We start from the raw sequence: 23235 nt of genomic DNA, 5'->3' as shown, positions 1-23235 counted from the left end.
TTAAAGAGCTTAGATTCAAATGGGGGATACATTATCCCCATTAATCTAAGTACCTAGAGGAGAGAAAGAATTTCTCTTTTCCATTTGGTACCTTGTTTTATTATCACTTCACATAGATTCATCTTGAAAATGCAATTTAATTATTTAAAAAGTAGAATCTACATGGAAAAAAAAAAAGATAAGTGATGCAAACTGGGCCAATCCATAGGAAAATCCAGAGCTGGAAGAGACTTCAGAGCCATCTAGTCTAATCCTTCATTTTACAGAAGAGGAAACTGAAGCCCAAGAACGTTTAATGACTTAAGCTCCAAGCTCCAGGGACAGAATTAGAATCCAGTTTCTTTGATTCTGCAATCAGTGTTCTTTTCTCTTTTCTTAAATAAAAAATAGAAATGAAGGCTTTCTCTGTTCTTTTCTAGATACCAAGCAGTATTGAAGACATATTTAATGATGATCACTGTATCAATATTACCAAACAGGTAATAAGATTCTTTAAGAGCACTATTACCTAAACATACATGTTACAAAGTGAAATTTCAGGTGGAATTTTGTTTTTGTTTTTTTTTAATGTGCTTATAGAGTCCACCCTTTTGGATTTTGGCTCGGGCTTTAAAAGAATTTGTGGCAAGGGAGGGTCAAGGAAACTTACCTGTTCGAGGCACTATTCCTGATATGATCGCAGATTCTGGAAAATTTATAAAATTACAAAATATGTAAGTAATTTTTTTGAATATGTAATTTTGGAAAAGATCTTTAACTTTACTGTTCCACAGGTTCCCCATATATATAAAATTCTAATATTGTCTTTCACTGATTCAAATAAGAGATCAATAAATTATATGAAGTTTCTTGGACTAATAGGGTGAAAATGGAACTTCATTTTTTTGTAATTATTTCTTTGGATTTGTGATCTTGGTACAGATCATAAGCCATCCATAACTTCTCATTCTGTTTATTGTTCATGTTCCTCTCAGTGATTTTTTTTCCTCATTTTTTAATTCCTAAAAAACAACCAGAATAAGCACTTCTTTTTATACAGTAGAACCAGGAGGGTTGTACGTGAAACTATGAATCTATTGGGTAACACTTGCTCTTCTTTTAAGTGTGTTATAAATCCAACATGTTACTCTCAAAAGCTGTCCTATTTGTCTGTAATTCTTGCCTTCCTTCTGTTCTCTTTTGTGCATTTCAGAATGTTTCAGTTTCATTTCATTTTTCTTGGCAACCATTCCCTAGCTCCCCACAACCTACTCTGTCTCCTCCCAGACTGAGAAAAAAGAAAAACAAAACCCCTGTAATGAATATGCATAGTCAAGTAAGGCAAATTCCTACATTGGCCATGTCCAAAAGTGTATCTCAGTCTATATCTTAAATTCATCACCTCTCTGTCAGAAGGTAGATGCTTCATCATAAAGTTGTTTGTTCTCATAGATTTTCCACGTAGGATCCATTCAACATGCTTGTGGTCTTTCTCTAAATCTTCTTATATTTCATGGGTATATTGGAATATTTGCCTCAAAATGACTAGCATACATTGTGAATTATTATGTAGTAAAGACTAAATTTCAAATGACATTAGAACTATTTTAGTTTCTAAAGATTTAAAGCTAGAAACAGACATTAGAGATCATACAAGTCAGTCCTTTGTTTTTACAGATGAATCAGATTGAAGTTTTGTGACTTGCCAAGGGTCTGGGGATTAGCAAGTTGTGGAGCTAGAACCACAACCCACCCCATATTTTAGAATCCAGTGTTTTTAATACCATGTCAGATTCACTAATTTCAGGTGTCATTTTCATGTAATACTGTATGGTAGCAAATGTCAGATTTACCAAATTAGCATCTTGTTGGGGAGGAGAAATGGATGCCTTTTGTTTTCTAGTTTCAAGATATTAATTTTAAGAGTGTTTCAAATTGTGTTCTGAGTAGCTATTTTTAATACTCCTATTTTCTAGTTACCGTGAAAAAGCAAAAACAGATGCTGCTGCTGTGGGTAATCATGCTGCCAAATTGCTGCAGTCTATTGGTCAGGTGAGTTGTTGGCCCAGGCTCTACTTTAGTCTGTACAGTCCCGGGTTGAAAATACTCTCCCAGGTCTTGGGAAAAGCTCTTTTGATCTGTTATTGATATTATTGTTCACTGAATTCTCTTTTAACATTTGTTTTTGCTCTGGAACAAAACAAACATTTGTCTTTTTACAGGCACCAGAGTCCATTTCACAGAAAGAATTAAAATTACTCTGTAAGTTGCCTTGGATTCATTTGCTTTATTATTTTGTTTGCTGTAATGTACACAGAGTGTCTTGTGAGGAGATTATCAGGAAGTTTAAATGATTCAAAATCTGTAGTTTCCTCTATTGATGAAACTTTGCCTGAATGTATACAGCTATGATGCTTAGTTACGTGTGTGAATTTTCATTCAAAAAATGCAAGAATTAACTTTGCCAGCAGACATTTATTAAGTACCTACTATATACAAAACACTATGCTAGGTATAATAGTGTAAACTTAGCCAGAAATAAATACTATATCTATAACAATACTGACAAATTAAAATTAAATAATATTTACACTTATACAAAATTCCTTTCTGTATTCATTTTAAGTAATGTGGAAAAAAATTAGAATAAGTGGTTACCTAAAATGTATGTTGAAGGTGAACTCTGATAGGACACTCGAGCTTTCTTCTACTTACATACTGGTTCTTATCAACTATGTCAGTTTCAGTGCTCATTTGGCTCTTATGGTTGAAATATAATGAAGAGTTTCTCAAGTCCTGTGGAGAATGATTGTTGTCCAAAAGACTGATAATATTTTTCATTTCTTAAAAGTCTGTTTTAAAACAAAAAACTAATTTGGATGGTACCCTCATCAAATTTTCCCCACAACTTTTCTGTTTCAATAACAAGCAAGAAAGTAGGCATTCTGATTTAAGGAGGCAGGTTTTACCCATAGTTATTTCTGAGACTCAGTAGAATGAGAACTACAGTTGGAATCAGTGACATATTCCTGTTTCAATTCCCTTATTCAGAGGGAACAGGAAAAGTAAAAGGGAGATTGGAATCGCACTGTATGTGAAGAAGATAAAGTTGTGTGGAAATCCAGATACCCCGAGGAGGAGCAGCATCAGCATGATGGGGAGTCTTTGCCAGAGAGATGAATGAAGGCGGAAACAGAAGACATGTTGTTACCCAATTTGTTTCAATTCTTCAGGCACCTGTAGAGGCCCTCTTCTACACCACGCTCTAGCAACGTGCTGAGCACTTTGTGTGCACAAAAACAAAGAGAGAGAAGAGTTTGGGAAATGTGTCACTGGCCTGGTGTGAAGGCATGATCTTGTAGTGACAAGGCCTGTTAGCTCTCCAGAACTCTGTTAGAAAGCAGAGGAGCCACTCCTCAGCTACTTGAGTGATAATTTTGTTCTTTTAGGAGAGGCCATGTGGGCTTATCAGAGGCTGGGCTTGGAGTCAGAAAAGCCTGCTTTAAATTCTGTCTCTTGACTCCTGTGACTATGGTTATGTCACTTCACTGGGCCTCATTTTCCATGGCATGAGCCCATGGTATATTTATTTTGGATGTGTGGGATACAGAAGTCTTGACTTCTGTGTCCTTCCCTGATGGTAAGCATTGTTCTTCCTCATCTGAAAGGAAGGGAGGAAATATCTGTTCACCAAGAAAGTAACCTTCTATGGTCTTATTTTTTTTCCCTTTTCTGGGCATTTTCCCAGCCAGTGACTTGACCTCGGAGTTTTCTTTCCACACCCACCTCGCCTCCAGATCTGCTCAGCCGGCACTTGGGGTCTGAGATTCAAATGCTGCTCCCAGCCTCGGGGCTTTTGGTGGGGGTGGGGCTGCTATTCAGTGTGAGATCCAGTTCAGCTGCTCGGGTGTGGGCAGGGCCACCACACGGGGCTCAGTTCCCTTAGGTGGGGTTATGTGGAGACCTTCAACAACGGATCCGAGCTCCTGCCTCATTTTCCTCATCTACAAAATGGAGAGGTATTATCAGGTTTAAATGAGATGATATATGTGAAGTACTGTATAAATTTTGAAGTTCTTAAAATATACTTAAAATACTTAAATACTTAATGAATTTCAGTTAAAGTTAAAAGTTTTTTTGTTATTTTAATGAGGAGAATTGTGATTTGGTGTCTGATTCTCACTGGTTACTGGGGTGGAAATGGTGGGAAGCTCAGAAAATGACAAACTCTGTTTTAAGTAATAGAAGATGAGAGGAAAGCTGGATTTAGTCTGATATGCAAACTAGATTTTAGGAAAACTTCAGGCTTTCAAAGAGTTCAGACAAATGATAGATAGGATTCCATGGCCTAAAATTCTGTAGTCCAAGAGGAATAGGAAGCTCTTGATATTGAAATTCTGAAGATGCAAAGAGAAGAAGCAGTTCCAGTGGAGAGGAAATGGGCAAGTTGTCTAATGAGACCCATGTGGATGTACTCATCTGCAGAGATGTAGAGAACTCATCAGTCAGCTTCAGTTGTTAAAAGACACACGGAGTAGACAGAACCTAGAACAGATAAGTAGAGGATGAACATAGAATTATAGCCCCATCTTACAACAAGATCATCATGTCACAAGTGCTGAAGCTTAGAATAAATAGGTTCATGAGGAAAAAGAAGGAGGACCAAAAGGGATTTTATTTTAAAAGAGAAAACAAAACTATTGAACCCAAGAAATTCAAAGGCAGAGAGAGGTACCATATTCACCCAAGTATTCACAATAGCCCCTTGTTTCATTTCTCCTCTTTTTGATTATTAGGAACATGACAAACATCAACAACAGTAACATTTCCCTATTAAAATAACAAGGAAACAAAAAGGAATGTATCTTAAACGTTGACTTTCTACCATGTACAGTTTAATTTTTTAAAAGTGTATTTCAAATTTAACATGGTAGTTTCAGCACAGCTCAGCTCATTAGAAACTCCTCCTACTTTCCTTTGTATTTTTAAATGATTCCTTGACACTTTTCATCCTTTTTAGTTTTATGATTCCCTTCCCTTCCATTCTCCCCTTTCCCCAGAGTAAAGTTTCTCCTTCATATAGTCCCTAAAGTCAGATACACACCTTGGTCATGCCTGAAGATGTGTATTTCATTCAGCTCCTCTAGTCCATCAACTCTTCCAAGAGGTCGGAAGCATAATTCATTATCAATCTTCTGAAGTTATGATTGGTAATGTATTTATCATAGCTCCTTAGTCTGTCATAGTTTTTTCATTTTTAGTGTTACTGTCATTGTATAAATTATTCTCCTGGGCTTGTTCACTTCACCCTGCATCAGTCCATACAAATTTTCTCAGATTATTCTGAATACCTCATTTCTTATAACTTAGTAATATTCCATTACATTCATATACTATAATTTGTTCAGCGACTCTCTATCTGATAGACACTTTGTTTCTTGTTCTTTGTTACAACAAAAAGTGGTGCCCTAGTTATTTTTGTACTAGTCCTTTCCCACTTTGATCTCATTGGGGGATAAGCCTACTAGTACTATGCATGCAATAGGAACAGTTTAATGACTTCTGGAGTATCAGTCCAAATTACATAGCAATGCTTTTATGTGTTAGCAAGCAACTGGAAACAGAGTGGATATCTGTAATTTATGAAATGGCTGAACCAATTTAGGCATATGCATACACATATTGTAGCAGTGAATGGAAGGAATTCAGAGAAATATGGGAAAATATACTCTCATTCAGAGAGACATAAGCTGCATTAGCAAAACACTATATACGGTGACTGCAACAATGAGAATGGAAAGAAAATGATGACATTGAACATTTTGCAATAATTACAGTGATCCTAGAGTTTGGCCCTGGAGAAAAAAATGAGGAAAAAACTTGCTTTCTTTTGGTTAAGAAGTGGGCCTCTTAGCACAGATTGTTGTACATGCTGTCAGACATGGTCTACTTGTTAATTGGTTTGGATGAACTATTATTTTTTCTGTCTCAAAGGAGGGCTGGGGAAAGTATGTTTGAAATGAAAGTTAAAGTAAAAGGCATCCTTAGCACTTTTAAAAGCAATATTGGAGAAAAGAAGAGACCAGAAGGGATGGGACTACTACCTGGACAGAAGAGGGGTAACCAATGGAGAGAAACCAGAGCTATTCAAATTTTATTTGACTCATGTTTTCTCCACTGAAGAGAATGTTCTTTGAGATGCAAAGGAGAGAACCAAAGTGACCCGTTGAGTTGATCACTTACAGAAGTAGAGAGCTAATAAGAAGGCACCTGGTTGTACTGGGCCCAGATTACATACATCCTGGGATACTGAAAACCTGAAAAGATATGGTTGCTAAGCCCTATCAGAGATCTTTGAAAGATTTTGTCGACTAGCAAATAGTCACAAGAATAGAGAAGGATAAATGCCCTCCAGAAGTGATACACATGAAATCTACACATTGTATTGATTAGAAAGCTTGACTTCAAATCCTGCCAAAATTATAGAACATGTTACTAAAGGGATGTTTATCAGCGAGCATCTAGAAAAGAAAGCAGTCCAGAAGCCTTTATTAAGCACCTACCATGTACCATGTGCCAGGCATTGTCCCAGCAATAACTATTAAGAGCCAGTATTGTTTCATTAAGAGGGAATTATGCCAGACTAACCTCATTTTCTTCTTTGACTAGGTTACTAGACTAGTAGATCAGGGTGATGGTTATAGGTATATTTTATTTATGTTTTAGCAAAGATTTTTAAACATTTATTGCAGAAAAAAATCAAAAGATTGGGACTAAATGATAGTACAGGTAGATGGCTTCAGAATTGTTCAAATGGTGAGACTCAAAGAAGAGTCATCACTAAGTTTTACTTTGGCAGGAAGTGTCTAGTGCTGTGCCCCAGGAATCTAGGCTAAGCCCTTTGCCATTTGCCTTTTTTTTTTAAAATCAGTGCATTAGATAAAGGTATCGATGGCATGATTATGAAATATGAAGTTAACAGAAAGCTAAAAGAGGTAGCTGACTTATTGGATGACAAGATCCAGAAAGCTGTCAATAGACTAGAATAAAACATTGGGCTGACTCTAATAAGATGAAATTTCATAGGATTAAATTTAAAATCTTAGACTTCATTTCAGAAATATCAGCTTCATAAATACTAGATGGGTAAGATTAGCTAGATAGTTCTTAGTATGAAAAAGATCTGGGGATTTTAGTGGACTGCAAGATTTTTTGATTTGATAGCCAGAAAACCTAATTACAATCTTAGGCTGAGTTAAGAGAAGGGTGGAGTCCAGGCCTGGGGAAGAGATGGTCCGGAGATTGTACTTTGCCAGGATCTGACTCCATCTCTGGAGAATTGTGTTAAATCCTAGGTGCCGTTTGATGGAGCTGAGGAAACTTACCTCAAAGAACAGAAGACTTAGGAGAACATGGTAGCTATTTTCACATATTTGAAGATCTGTCACATGGAAGAGGGTTGTTACTTGTTTTGTGTGGCTCACAGAAAAATAGATAAAAGTTGTGGATATTGGAGAAAAAAAATTAGAAAGATCCCAAAGTGAAATAGTCTGACTTGGTAAGTGGTAGAGTTTGGCCTCACTGATGTTCTGTAAGCAAGGGCTGCGTGCACATTGGTTTGGTATGGTGTGAAGGAATTCTTATTTAGATGTGGTTGAACTAGGTGACCCCTGACGACCCTTCCAGCCTTGAACTTGTGTGAAAGAGTATATACCTAATCCTACTTCCCAACCTTAAGGTGAATAAATAGAAATGAACTCTGTGTGTGTGTGTGTGTGTGTGTGTGTGTGTGTGTGTGTGTGTGTGTGTGTGTCTCCGTGTGTGTCTGTGTCCGTCTGTCTGTCTGTGTATCTATGGATGGATACATATAAGAATTCTATAAGAATTGCAATTTCAACAAAATATGAAAATTATAATTAGAAGGTGTTAATTGGTGCAGTGGTTAGACCACTAGACCTGAAGTCAGAAAGAGCTAAGTTTGAATTTAGGCTCAAACACTAGCTGCATGGCCCTGAGCATTTCATCTAACATCTTTTTTTCTTAGTTTCATCATCTGTAAAATGGAGATAATAATCTTCCAGGGTTGTTGTGAGGATGAAATGATATAATATTTGTAAAGCATTCTGTAAACCTTAAAGCGCTATATAAAGTTTATTACTATTATTATTAAATTAGATATAATGTAAGATGAGAGTATAGTCCAAGCCTTGGTGTAGTGTCACAGTCCTGGATTTGCAGTAACAGGACCTGGGTTCACATCTTAGTTATCCTATTTGGTGACCATGTGACTTTGGGCAAGTCATGTATTTCACCATGCCTATTTTATCTGTAAAATGAGGCAATGGAATTAGATCTCCAAGTTCTCTTCTGGATAGAAATAATAGATCCTATGATTTTCCACATTACTTAAAATGAACAAGGTCAGATGATTTTGTACAGCTGTAAAACATTTTTATCCTGGCGCTTGGGGTTCATGTCCCAGCTTCATCAGGGATCCTTAGTTTCCCTTTGCCACAGTTCCTTCTTTAAAATGGATCCTGATACCTGAACTCTCTTTGTCCAGAGTTCCATCCTTTAATAAGTCTATGCTTGCTTGTCTCTGGCAACTGATACGTTTGTGATAAGGATCACAGAGGCAGTGTTTGAAAGTACTTTGTAACTGTAACCTGTCAGGTATTGTTATATACCATATCATCTATTCATGGATTTATTTTCCACTTTTAGAAAAAGTAGAGCTTTTATTTAGGCCTGAATATCAAAGTAAATCCTAAGGAAAAATCTTGTAATTGAATCAGTCTCCACCCCATCCCTACAACAAAGGGTAGTTCCTCCCTTATTCACTTGCTGGAATAGGAGGAAACACTCCACACATGACTCCCATCTCAGCTGTCTCCTCAGCCCTGCCCCACCCTGCCTGTACAGCTGCTGTACCTTTGAAGCCTCTGCTGCCACTCTCTGCAGGCACCATCTTAGTTACTGTTTTCTTTTACTGTCTGTATACCCTGTCACTTGTGTACCCACATCCAAGTTGTCTCTCTTAAGTTTTAAACTCCCAGAAGGTCTGAAAGATTGAATCCAGTTAATACTGAGTTTTGCACATACAAGACACTCAAGTATTAATTGATTTGACTTAATTTAATACCCTTTTTTTTCCCTGAGATTTTAGTATCTGAAAAGAAACAAATGCACAGAGCACAGGCACATAGTCCTCTTCTCTCAGAAATACTGAAGTCTCCTTCAGTGGTTTTAATGGCTTTTGTTGTCCCATACAAGGCATTGTGCATTTACTGAAGACAAAACACTGAACTAGATGCAGAGCTAGCCATTTCAGATGCCTTTTAAATCTGTTCTCTTGCTTGTTGGTGAAAGAAATCTCTTCATAGCAAATTTCTGGGAAGGGTTTACACCGAATGTCATGTAGCTATAAGGACCTGTGAATCAGAACAATAATCTGCTGCAACCATTTAATTCTGTAACGTTTCCCTGTGTTTAGGCAGCAATTCGGCATTTCTTCGAGTGGTAAGGTGTCGATCCCTCGCTGAAGAATATGGCTTGGACACTATCCATAAAGATGAAATTAGTGAGTATACAGGGTCTTCAAACAGCTGTCTTACTGTCTTTAAACAATTCTTTTAAAATAACTTCCATGTTGGCATATAGTCATTGGAGGCCTCACAGAGATATAAACATTTTTACTCTGTAATTTATGATAAAATCACTTCTCTAGGGGTCAGATGAAGCCTGCATCACTGTGACCCTGCCTAAAGCTGGAAAACAGCTCTTATTTTTCTCAAATGATACTGAGATGAAGGATAAGCAGTGGTTCTTGGAACCAGAAACTGTATTTTTAGCATTCAAAAGGCTATAGTCAGCCTGCCTGGTGTGACCTGAACTTGGGAGGAAAAGGACTCAGGCAGCTAATTTTACTTATTTATTTGTATGTTTATATATGTGCTTCTATGCATTTATATGTAGAAAGTCAGATAATTGAAATACATTTTGAATTGTTAAAAACTAATTTAATTAAAAACAGACAAATGAAATTACCAATGAATATTAATTTAACTATTTCAGTTATGAAAAAAGATAACTTTCAGATTAGTGTCTTTTTTTAAAATTTTGATATAAGGATTTTTTAAAATTTTGATATAAGGATAGCCGTAGATAGTCTTCTCCCACACCCACCTGTCTACTGTAAGGTGGGACATGATTCCACATTAAGAGATTTCTTTTGATGATTTGTGCCTTCCATAATTAAGGGCAGTCAAAGTATTCACATACTCATTTTTACCACTGAAGGCCTATGTAGATGGTTGTGATTGTCAGTTTGTATGTATGATATGAGAAGCATCTATAAAATCTATTATCTGGTCACACATTTACATGACGATCAAAGAATTAGAGATGAACATATTACCAAATAGTAGAGAACAGAATTCGGAGCTCAAATATTACAGAGGTGAATTTTTTTTTCAATTCAACTAGCAGTTGTCAAGTGTCCACCAAATGCCAGGTGCTGTGCTAAGCATTGGGAACCCAGAGACAAAATCAAAACTATCCCTGCCCTCAAAGAGCTTATATTCTTTTGGGGAGAGGGCTTTTTTAAAAGAAGCGTTTCTGTTGGGCTTTTTGAAAGACTGACCTGGGTTTCATAGGACTTCTTTTTCTTTTTTTTAATATAAATACTATTTTATTTTTTTAATTACATGTAAAGATAATTTTCAACGCTGATTTTTTATAAGATTTTGAATTACAAATTTTTCTCCCTCTCCCACCCCTATCCCTTCCCCAAGATGATAAACCATCTGACATAGGTTATACATGTGCAGTCATGTGCAACATATTCATAGGACTTCTTTCATGCATAATCATTTCACTAGTAATAGTTTTGCTGTTTACAGTGTGGCCTTGGGCAAGTCACTGAATCTCTCTAGGCCTCAGCAGTGGGGCACAGTGGAAAGAATGGTGGTTCTGCAGCTGAAAGCCTGGCCCCACGGCCTACCTCTGCTGCCTTTCTGACTCTGGGCAGATCACTTCACCTCTCTGGGCCTCAACTTCTTCAGCTGAAAATGAACTTAGTGTGTAATCATGGAAATTTGAATGTTCTTCCAGCACTAATTTCTATAATTCTACTATTTAGTAATGTGTAATATTTAAGTAGTGAAATTACCTTCCATACTGAAACTGTTATGCACTAAAATATTCCATGGCCATTACATTTATTCTCTCAAATGTCTCTTATTGTGTGATATGTCCAAACAAGATTTTTTTTCCTTTGCCATTTCCAGCTTCCAGCATGGATAATCCTGATAGCGAGATAGTATTGTACTTAATGCTCCGAGCTGTTGATAGATTCCAAAAACAGTATGGAAGATACCCAGGTAACCATTTCATTAGCCGAGCAGATATCAATAAAAGTTCAGATTTGTGAATTACAATTCAGGGAGTATTTTCAGAGAATTTGTATTAGGGTGCTTATATTTTTTAGGGGGAATTGATTAGATTAAGAACATTTTACAATTTTTCAGCCCTTCTGGATATTAATCTAGTAATATAATAAGTTATAATGATATAATAAAAATCCAGTAAATAGTATTGAAAAACTGCCTTTAAATTTTTAAAGAAAATTTTAATGCAAATGTTTGCAAAACAGATTGATAGCTAAGGGTCAATTTAAAGGCAAATGCTGCCTCCTTCTTGTAGCCTTCCCTGATTACCATCCCCCCAAAATTATTCTTTCTTTCTTTGATTTCTCGTAGTAGTTATATCTCTCCTATAATAGTAATTATAGCTGCCATTGATAGGCAGTGCTTTAAAATTTACAAAGTACTTCACCTCTGTTCTTATTTGATCCTCACAAGTCTTGAGGTTTAGATAATATGGGTGGTATTATCTGCATTTTACTAATAAGAAGCCTAAGCTCAGAAAGTCACTTATCTGTGCTCATACAGGCAGGAAGAGGCAGAGTTTTCACTCAGCCTTGTAAATTACTGTCTATTTATATAAATGGCTTTTCTCCACTTCCTGGATTGTAAATTCCCGTAGAGCATGCCTCATTTACCTTTGTCTCCCTCACAACATCTGGTATAGTGCCTTCCACATTCTAGATGCCCAGTAAATATTTATTCTTTGAATGAAAAGAATTTAATTCTTGGCTTGACAAATGCTGGGTAGATAGCTATATGAAATATATGAACAGCTTTTCCATTTTTTGCAGACTGAATGCGAGGTTTGTTATACCTCTGTCTTAGTATATGGGAACCAGAGAATATTTCTGATCCTAAAGTCTAGTATTGTACTAGAGAGATCATTATCAACAAAATTAGTGATATTATTTATGGGCACTGTTGCACAACACAGGGTGTAATATAAACCCTGCCCTAAACTGACTATTCCCGTGGGACTTGCTATTTTAATTAGCAAGCCTAACAAAAGGTCTCTTTTTATACTTATACCAACTATTGTATTTGACTCAAGAGCTTTAAGAAATGAATGCAGCTTTAGATTACGATATTTTTTAAAAATTCACATATATTATGGTTACATTTTTTCCTTTGAATAGATAAGTCCTAATATATTACTTCAATAAGAGCAGGAATGAGTGCTTGCATACTGAGTAGTATAACTGTTTACGTCCTGAAAGGACAGGTATTGTGATGTGTGTATTCTAAGAAACAGGAAGCCCTGGTTGTAATTGCTGTCTCAGCACATTCTGGCTGGGTGACTCTGGCCAAGTCATTTAACACCTCAGCACACCAGGCCACTATATAAGACTATAAATTGCAGAGTGGATGCCAGTCTGCATCAGCAAAAAGCAGGGGCAGGTTTCCTCATCAGGTGTTCCCTGCCCCATTGCAATCGGAAGTTGTCTCCAAGCCTGTCCAGTCCCCTTGTGAGCATTATATAGGATGTAAGAATGCATTAAGATGATGAAAAGATAATGAGTAAATATAAGCTAGCTATTCATCATTGAATCAATTGGTCTTTAAATGGAAAATAATTTACATCTATTTTATTAGGAGTTTATAACTATCAGGTTGAAGATGACATAGGAAAATTGAAATCCTGCCTGACCAGCTTCCTTCAGGAATATGGTTTATCTGTAATGGTAAAAGATGATTATGTCCATGAATTGTAAGTAATTTCTATTTTTAGTAGTAGTAATAATAATAATAATGATGAATCTTTTAATGGGCTAAGACTAACTTCAGGATATTTTTCTTGGTGCTTATATAGCTGTCGGTACGGAGCTGCTGAGCCCCACACGATTGCTGCATTCTTGGGAGGTGAGTTTGGTAGAAAGGCTCTCCTTTTGTTATAGTTCTACTTAGCTACTTTCTGAGAAGTACTTACTTTTTAAAAACCCTTTGCCACATTTCCTATAGTCAAAAGGTTTGTAAGCTTAATACCAGATCTATTCAATTATAGATTATGGGTAGGGGAACATCCGAGGTTGTCTGAATTTAAGCTATTAGGCATAGGACTTTAGACCAACAACAATAAGTTAGGGTCCTTTAATTCTTAGTAATACTGTGGAGACAATTAGGTCAAGAGCTTGTGAAGTTAGCAACATAAATATTATTTGTGTCTCAGTTGGTTAATGTTTAAAAAAAAATTTCTTTTGTGGTCCATATTGTAAATGCTGTAAAAAGAAGTATCACCTGTCCAAAAGTTGGAATTGCTTTATCTGTTACAAACTGTGTTTAAAAATAAAAAATAAATAAATGAAAACCCTTTGCCATGTAAGCTGCAATGGTATAAACTCTTCGAATGCTAAGTTTCTAGTGGATAAATATCCTTGGCTAAATTCCTCTTCCAGTAGCTCCTCATGGGTTCCTGAAGGTTTGGCCAGTGGGATGCAGTCTCTAGCAGGCCTTGCCAAACAGGGCAGGCCTAGTGAGAGACCGCTGCACTTCATTGGGGAGGGGCTCGGCTCATCACCAGAACAGCAGCCGGCTGATGGATTTTTCCACCAGCGCAGCTCTCAAGTGTCATCTACTCAATTGTCCTCTGACAACTTAGTAGAGCTATATTATGCATTATGATCAGGGAATAGCCATACCAATGAAATCATACATCTTTCAGGTATTTAAGTAGTGAATGTGATAGCTGAAACTTACACTATTTTCTGTGAATTTTAATAGTCATCATTAAATTTTGATGAAAAGAATGTATATCTTATGTATATAGAATCCAAAAACACTAAAAGCTTAATTTTTTCCTTTGAGATTATTCATGTTTATAATCAGTATAACTAATTTAAGTAATTACTTTAAAAAGATGCCTTTTAAAAGGATTATTTCCTGTGTAACAAATTGAACCATATCCCAACTAAAGCCAGATTTTGAATATTTTTTATCAGACAAAAATTGAAACCAAATCCATTATTTTTAATGCAGTGAAGGAGAGTATCTGAAGAAATAGAAAAATAAAATAATGCAAGATATGTAGTAATTTTTAAGGTAGATTTCATAACTAGTATCCCAGGTGTAGTTTCCAAAGCCTTTTAATTGACATGAGAATTTTTATTTTTTTTAAATCATGAATTTAAACCAGGAAATTGTTATTCTTGCACAGCAGAAAAATTGCCATCTTTGTACATACATATAAAACACCTGAGACTCTAGCATCATAACCCCAAAACACCTTGTTAATTTGGTTAAAAAAAAGTCTTCTTGAGTTTTATAAACTTCTTCTTTTTCTGATTAGGCCAGCTTATTAAGATTAAGTATCCTTTGGGATACAGAGATTTAGGAAAGTTGTTGTGTTATACCAGAATTTTGGTGTTATTCACTGGCCACACATTGGGCAGCTAGGTGGTGCAGTGGATAGAGTGCCAGGCCTGGAGTCAGGAAGACTTCTCTTTGTGAGTTCAAATCTGGCCTCAGACACTTACTAGCTATGTAACCTTGGGCAAGTCACCTAGCCCCATTTGCCTCAGTTTTCTCATATGTAAAATGAGCTGAAGAAGGAAATGGCAAACCACTCCAGTAGCTTTGCCAAAAAACCTCCAAAAATGGGTGATGAAGAGTTGTACATAACTGAAAAAATAATAGGCACAAATAATAACTGATTGTTTGGCAGAACTGGCCAGTTAGCTGAGGAAAACCGGTCGATAAAAGTACCTTAGTTGACACCAGCCAGTTAGATGCCTTCCTTGCATCTGAAATGAAGTGGAAATTTAAATGTGACTTGCTTGTGTCCCCTCTTTGATCCTTCATAATTGTGTCATATACCCCTGAAGGGGAAGCTCCATTCAAAGTAGTCAGTGAGGTAGAATGGAGCTTTTTGGGAAGTTGCATTTTAATAAGCAGTCAAAGCAGATTTGCAGTATTTCAGATAGGAAAAAAAGGGACAGCAGCCTCTGTTTAATTTCTGTCTTCCTGATTAGAAGTACATAGTATTTAGAGAAAAAAGTTCTATTCTTCCCGATCCACACACCCCCTGCCCTACACATAATGAACATTTATTGGTACAGGGAACTCCCACTGAGGAGATAGCCTTTATCAGTGCTGATCATCAGCTTTGTTGATGGCAACGTGTATGTGTGTACATACATATAAACATATTATATATACACACATGTACCTACATATTCAGTGTATGCATACATATATATGCTGTACACATGCATGTATACATGTATACATAAACACACACATAGTTAATATGTGGGGCACTTAGAGGTTAAGTGACCTGTTTAGGCTCAGAGAGGTATGTCAGAAATGGGACTTAAACCTACATCTTCCTTACTTAGAGGCTGGCTCTCTATCCATTATACCAGCCCTGCATAAACTGTGGCCCACAAAAGGACTTTGACCAGCCCGCAAAAAATGCAGAGGAAAATATCCTCTACATTTTTCATGGGCTGCCCGAAATTCTTTGGCATACTCACAGGCCATAAGTGGCCAGAAGCCACAGGTTGTGCAGCATTATACCATGCTGTCTCTTTAGTGATCATATTTAGAAAAACATATTTTTAAGCTTATTCTTTTTAAAACATAATGTTTATATAAAAAGCTTATAAAGAACTGTTCTTTTTTGTGTGGAGATATACATCTTATGGCATCTTAAGACTTATGAAGTACTCAGTTTGAAATATTAATATGTTGGAATTTTTCCTGTGAACTATTTAAAACATTTTACTTTTCTAATTTTTCTTCCATAGGAGCTGCTGCTCAGGAGGTTATCAAAATAATTACCAAGCAGTTTGTAATTTTTAATAATACTTATATTTACAGTGGCATGTCACAAACCTCAGCAACTTTCCAGTTGTAGAAAAAATTACAGTATGTTAATAGCATGTAATGCTTAAAACTGTAATTATCTTCAGGTTGTGCTAAGCTCTGTATAGCTCTGCTAATACAGGGCTGCTAAATTCTTTCCTTAATAAACATTAAAAATGATTTTTTTTTTTTAAAAATTGTGTCTTTCTTGATTATTTTGGAGGGGGATAATAGTGTAGCCACAATAAGAGAATGCCTCTGTTGAATTTAATTGAATAAATGCATTCTAGTATTTGTAAGTTCTTAACCATAATCATAATCTCTTTTTATGAATTAAAAATGGATTGAAAGAATTTATAGAATGTTAAAGCTTGAAAGACTCTTAGAGGTCATACAGTCCAACATTTTGTAGATGAGAACACTAAACTACCCACATGTATTCTTGATCTCAGGTTCTCAGTCCTTTTCTTTGGTTTCTTTGCTCCATCAAACGTTTCCCTTTCTCATGCATCTTCAGTCTCATCTATTTTCTTGGTTTTTTTTATTTAAAATTTTTATTTTCAGTCCCAAATTCTCTATCTTGCTCTACTCTCTCTTCCATTCGTTGAGAAGACATGAAGTACAATATCCATTATGCATATGAAATCATGCAAAACATATTTCCACATTAGCCATATTGTGGAGGGGAAAAAAGCAAGAAAGAAAAAGTGAAAAAATGCTTTATACTGAGTTCATTAGTTCTCTCATTGAAGGTAGATAGCATTTCCCATCACATGTCCTTTGGAATTGTCTTGGATCAGAGTAGCTAATCCTTTCTGCTGGATTTTGTTGGTAATATAGAAATTCTAATGATTTATGTGCTTTATTTTATATCTTGCTAAAGTTGTTAATTCAGCTAGTTTTTTTGTTGATTCTCTTGAGTTCTCTAAGGATACTATGATGGCATCTGCAAAAAGTGATAGTTTTGTTTCTTTGTTGCCTATTTTTATGCAATTTTTCTAAAGTTTTTAATAGGAATAAGCATTGTGTTTTTTCAAAAGCTTTTTCTGCACCTACTAAGATAATACGGTTTTTTGCTTTGGTTATTGATATGGTCAGTTATGTCTGTAGTTTTCCTAACATTGAACCAGCCCTGCTTTCCTAGTGTAAATCCCACCTGGTCATATGATCTTTGTGCTATATTGCTGTAATTTTGTGCTACTGTTAAATTATTTTGCATCAATATTCATTAGTGAAATTGGTCTGTCGTTTTCTTTCTCTGTTTTTGCTCTCCTTGGTTTAGGTATCAAAGCCATATTTGTGTCCTAGAAGGAATTTGGTGTAGGACTCCTTCTTTGCCTATATTTTCAAATAGTTTATAAAGTTTGGGGATTGTTATTTGGTGGAATTGGCTTGGAAATTCATCTAGTCTTGGGAATTTTTTCCTGTGGAGCTCATTTATGGCTCATTCAATTATTTTTTTCTAAGTTAATTTATTTCCTCTTCTGTTAATCTGGGCATTTTATGTTTTTGTAAATATTCATCCATTTCACTTAGATTGTCAGTTTTACTGGCATGTAATTGGGCAAAATAGAATCTCATCTATTTTCTGTACCTGATGCTTCTATTTGCTCACCACCTATTAGTCTACTTTAATCTCCACCATACCACTCTGCTCAAACATCTCTCTTTAAGGTCACTATTGACTTCAGTATTGCTAAATTCAGTGGCTTCTTTCTGTGAAATTTAATCCTGTGAATTACTCTCTTCTCCCTTGACTTCCATGAACATACTCTTATGGTTTTCCTTCTACCTCTCTGACCACTCCTGCCTTTTGCTGTCTCCTCATTCTCCAGTCCTTTAAAGAGGTGTCTACCAAGGTTCTGGCTTTGTCTTTTCTCCTATATGCTTCCCCTTTGTGAGTCCATGCATGACTTCAATTATTTTCTCTAGGAGGATGTCTTTCCTCAAAGGGTCAGCTCTATATTTCTAACTGCCTCATGGAATGTCTCCACTTGGATTGCCTCATGGCACCTCAAACTTAATATGTGCAAATCTGAATTTGTTTTCATTAAACCTGAACTACCACCTAACTTCACTGTTTCTTGGATAATACCATCACCTCAGTTATCCAGATTCAAATGCACAGAATCATCTTTGATTCTTCCCCCTATTACCCACCCCATATCAAATCTGTTGAGCCTACTGATGTCATATCTCCCATGCTTACTATCAACTTCCACTGCAGTAACCTTTGTTCAAACTCTCTTATTTAATAGTCTTGTAATTTGTCTTCTTGCCTCCAGTACCTGCCCTCTCCACTTCATCCTTTATGCAATGTTCCTAATGCACCTCTCAGATCATGTCACTCTACTCAAAATCCTTCAGTGACTTTCAATTACATGATGAATGAAATTTAAACATCTCATTCTTGAACCAGCCTTCCTAGCCTCTTTCTGTGCCTTTTCTTCCTGGTCCCTACATTCAAGCCAAACTAGAATAAAATTCTCACTTCTTGTTCTCATAGGAGTAGGGCTTAAAGAACTAAAAGAGCATGTGTTCATCCTTCATTGCCAAAGAAGACCATGCCATCAGAGAAATAATGACATGACTTGCACTTGACTTTGTTTTGAGTGAGGGAGGTCACTAGTCTCACTTCTCCTCCAGAGCCATCTGGATCCAGTGACCAGATATTCATCAGGATGACTGGAGATGACTCAGGATGAGGCAGTTGGGGTTAAGTGACTTGCCCAAGGTCACACAGCTAGTGTGAGTGTCAAGTGTCTGAGGTGAGATTGGAACTCAGGTCCTCCTGACTGCTACACTGGTGCTCTATCCACTGCACTACCTTGCTGCACCTAAGAGTAGAGCAGAGGAATGATAGAGATATAGCCCTTTCTGATACCTAATATTCATAATAGTATTCACAGAACTCTTTATAAATATTATCTAATCTGATTCTCACAACCCTGTGAGATAGGTGCTACTATTATCCCCAAGGTTCAGTAGAGAAAACTGAAGCAAACAGAGAGCAAAAAGTGACTCGCCCAGAGTCATACAGCTGATAAGTATATGCAGCTGGATTTGAACTCAGGTCTTCCTGACTCCAGGCTCAGAGCACTCTACCCACTGCGCCATCTAATGCCAGGGATTGAAGAGACAGACAGAAATACAGTACTTCCTATCCTCAAGCAACTTAAATTCAAACAAAAAAGAGGTCTCTGTTTGATGTGGGAGATGAAAAACAATTGAAAACAAGCTATTAAACATAAAATTAAATGAATGTTGACCTACTGACCCTTCCCATAGCATGCTGACAATGTAAGAAACTTTATGAAGATTGATGAATGACCTTATAGGACATACCAAATTTTCCATGATGATGATGATGATGATGATGGCAGCAGACGTGCAGTTACTTTCAAAATGCTTTAAAATTTAGAAAATGTTTTATGTACATGATCTCACTTGATTAATACAACAAACCTAGGTACTATCATTCCCATTTTCCAGATGAGGATACTGAGACTTAGAGAGGATGAAATGATTTGTTCAGTGTAATAGCTATATTACACAGATGAACAGAATCATCCTATCTGCCACCTTGATTTAGGAGATAGCCGTTGATGATAAGAGACCTGGTCTGAAGCAGCTCAGTGGAGCCCAGATAGAGAACTCAGGAGCTTGTCTACTGGCAGCTACATGACTTAGCTTAACTCATGTCCTAAATCAGCGAACCAAGGCAATGGGCCAAGCCAAGAAAATTGCTGACTAAAGCCCTGGACGCTACACCAGAGAAGCCAGATTCAGGACTGGGCAGGGAATAGAAATCCACTTGGAATGTTCACATCCCCAGAGCTGAGCACCAACTACTGCAGGATCTTTCAGAGAAAGGGACAATGAGTCAAGGACTGGGCTGCTCTGCCCTCTTGTAGAGTAAGAGAGAGATTCTAATCCAGCCCATCATGTTATAGGAGAAAAAACAGGCTCAAAAAGGTTGTAGCATGTCCAGGCTCTCAAAGGCAGTAACAGTTGGAATTACTGCATTTAGCCTGCCTGCCTCAAGCCTCTCTTTACTTTAATCCATCCTTCATTCAGCCCCTACAGTGATTTTCCTGAAACATAGGTCTGGTTATGTCACCCCCTCCTATTCAATGAACTCTGGTATCTCTTTTAGGCTCCAAATTCAGATACAAAATGCTGTTTGGTTTTCAAAGCCCTCATAACTTAGCTCCTCCTCTTTTTCTAGTCTTCTTACATATTACTCCCCAACATGTATTCTTTGATCCAGTGACACTGACCTCCTGGCTGTTCCACACATAGGACATTTGATCTTTTGGCTCTGAAAGACTAGGCATCTTCACTGGCTGTCCTCAATAGCAGGAATGCTCTGCTTCTTGTACACAAACTACTGAGCTTCCTGGCTTCCTTTAAAGGACCTAAGTCCCAGCTAAAATTCCATCTTTTACAAGAAGCATTCGCTAACCCCTCTTAATTTTAGTGCCTTTTATGTTAACTTTCCCCTATTTATTCTGTATGTAGCTCATCTTGCACTTATTTGTCTGCATTTTGTTTTTCTCCATTGGCTTGTAAGCTTCTTGAAGACAAGGACCATCTTTTGCCTCCTTTTGTATCCCCAGAGCTTAGCACAGTGCCTGCCACTTAGTAGGCATTTAACATACTGATTTGAAGCCAAGTCTTCTGACACTTAAGTTAATATTCTTTCCTACTGTCACACCAACTTTACAGGAGGGTCTCCTCCAGAGACCACAAAACACAGTCACTCACTCTCTCTGTAAAGAGGATTTAGAATCTTGAGGCTGGCCACTTAATCACCATTCTAAAGAGACCATCAATAGTGATAGGTTGACTATTTGCCAAGAAACAAACAGTCAAAGGTTATGAACATTTTTTTTAATTTGAAAATAATTTACAATGAAATGAAAGAGTGCTCCAAATCACTAATAATAATCAATTAGAATTTACTATGTGGTTCCAAGAACTGTGCTAAACTCTCAGGACACAAAGAAAGACAAAAACTATCTGTCACAGGGGAGAGAACATGTAGATAACTAGTAGGCAATCCCAGAGGAGAGGGACTTGGGAGATAGGAAGAGGGCTTCTTTCGTTGTGTAAATGGAATTTGAGCTGAATTTTGAAGGAAAGTAGGGGACTACTTAACAGGAAGGGAGATGGAGAACATTCTAGCCATGAGGGCAGTAACTGCAAAGGCACAGAAATGGGAGATGTATTGGAGAGTGCATGGAGGGGAATGAAGTGTAAAAGGACTGGAAAGGTAAGAAGGAACCAGGTTAGTGAAGGATTTCACCAGGTAATGAAGGCTTTGAGCACCAAACAAGATTTTATATTTGATCCTGGAGGCAACAGAATGCCACTGAAGTTTTGTTTTACCTCACACTCAGGAAATTGGCAAAGATGACAAAAGATGATTGTCAGTGTTGGAGGAGACAGGGGAAAAAGGTCACTAATAAATTGTTGAAGCTTATGAATCTTGATAACCATAATGGAAAGTAATTTAGAATTATGCAAGTAAAATGACTAAAATTTCTGTACCTTTTGATTCAGAGATTCCACTGCCAGGCATATACCCCAGGAATATATACATCCCATGTATACCAAAACAGTTATAGCAGTGCTTTTTGTAGTTGTAAAGAACTGGAAACAAAATGGATGCCCATCAGTTGGAGAATGGCCAAGCAAATTAAAGTACATGGGACATTACCATGCTGTAAGAAATGAAGAAAATGAATACAGAGAAGAATGAAAAGATTTATATGATACAAAGTGAAGAAAGCAGAATGAGGAAAAACACCATGAATACAACAATGTAAATAGGACAATAAAATAAAATAATGCTGCTAAAGTATAATGGTCAACTGACTCTTAAGAGGAGATAAGAGAAAACACACCTCCCATTACTTCTTTGCAGAGATAGGGAACAACAGAGGTAAAATAGTACATAAAACATTGGTTTGTTTTGTGGAACTTTTTTTCTCAATCTTTTTAAAATATAAGAAATATCTCTCTGGGAAGGGAGGATATGTTTTTTTAAATGTAAAAAGGAAAGATATCAATAGAAATTTGGTCTTTTGCAAACCTTATTGCACAAATGCCATTTTTATTTAAACCTAGGTGGTTAGAATTTTTGAGATATATAGGGAGATAACTATGAGGAAAAAATATTTTCCAATTTGTTAAAGAAGTAATATTTAATAAAATGAGGTGGGGATTCAGAGCTGACTAATGGTTATAATTCCAGTAACTAATACTGTCCAAACATACTCTTGGATTACCTTACAACTTGTAATGAGAGTAGAATGAAGTGGCATATCCCCCATATAGTCTCCAAGTTAGTGTGGTTGACTCTAAAATCCTGTAAGACTGCTATACTAAAGTTGCCCTTACAGCTTTCTTGCACCTCTGTGAACAGTGTACACAGTAGGTCCTTAATATATTTGTAGTGTGATCTCAAGTAGCATTTCTTAAGTGCCTACTCTGCCAGCACTAAGTGCTAAGTGCCGGCAAACAAAGGCAAAAACAGTCTTTGCCTTCAAGAAGCTTACAATCTAATGGAAACAACATGCAAATGATTATGTACAAATAAGCTATGTACAGGATAAGAAGGAAATGATTAATAGATGGAAGAAACTAAAATTAAGGAAGACTGACAAAGGCTTCATGCAGGAGGGATGTTAGCTGTGGCTTGAAGGACTCAAGGGAATTAGGAAACAAATAGATTGAGAGAGCATTCCAGGCGTGGAAGACACTAAAAATGCTTGAAATTGCGAGATGGATTGCCCTGTTTGAGGAACATCAAGGAGGCCAGTGTCACTGGATTGAAGAGTGTGTGTTCGGGGGGATCAGTACCTTTCATGTAATGGCTGCCAAGGCCTTTTAGGGGCTGTGTCCACCTGTTCTACCTAACTCTTACCTGTGGCTACAAGAAGCTGCAGCATGCACAGCCGCCACACCCGGGTAAACCTTTTCGGCACACAAGCCAAACCAGGTTGAGGGTAACCAAGGATTCTCA

At 36.9% G+C, this 23235-nt stretch overlaps 1 protein-coding gene across 1 annotated transcript in view; it reads left to right on the top strand.

Moving 5' to 3' along the window:
- NAE1 (NEDD8 activating enzyme E1 subunit 1) overlaps nucleotides 1-16402 on the top strand; it is a 53014-nt gene extending 36612 nt beyond the window's left edge. Inside the window, exons 12-20 of the mRNA XM_072635945.1 lie at nucleotides 420-479; nucleotides 580-713; nucleotides 1956-2031; nucleotides 2202-2241; nucleotides 9473-9559; nucleotides 11268-11360; nucleotides 12999-13113; nucleotides 13216-13265; nucleotides 16148-16402. Coding sequence (XP_072492046.1) covers nucleotides 420-479; nucleotides 580-713; nucleotides 1956-2031; nucleotides 2202-2241; nucleotides 9473-9559; nucleotides 11268-11360; nucleotides 12999-13113; nucleotides 13216-13265; nucleotides 16148-16257 — 765 coding nt within the window. The 3' untranslated portion in view covers nucleotides 16258-16402. The remainder of the gene's footprint in view (nucleotides 1-419; nucleotides 480-579; nucleotides 714-1955; nucleotides 2032-2201; nucleotides 2242-9472; nucleotides 9560-11267; nucleotides 11361-12998; nucleotides 13114-13215; nucleotides 13266-16147) is intronic.
- The last annotated feature ends 6833 nt before the right edge of the window (nucleotides 16403-23235 follow it).

Source organism: Notamacropus eugenii, chromosome 1 (assembly GCF_028372415.1).
Source record: "Notamacropus eugenii isolate mMacEug1 chromosome 1, mMacEug1.pri_v2, whole genome shotgun sequence".
In the NCBI taxonomy this organism is placed as follows: Eukaryota; Metazoa; Chordata; class Mammalia; order Diprotodontia; family Macropodidae; genus Notamacropus; species Notamacropus eugenii.
This window is presented reverse-complemented; position numbering and strand designations above follow the sequence as displayed.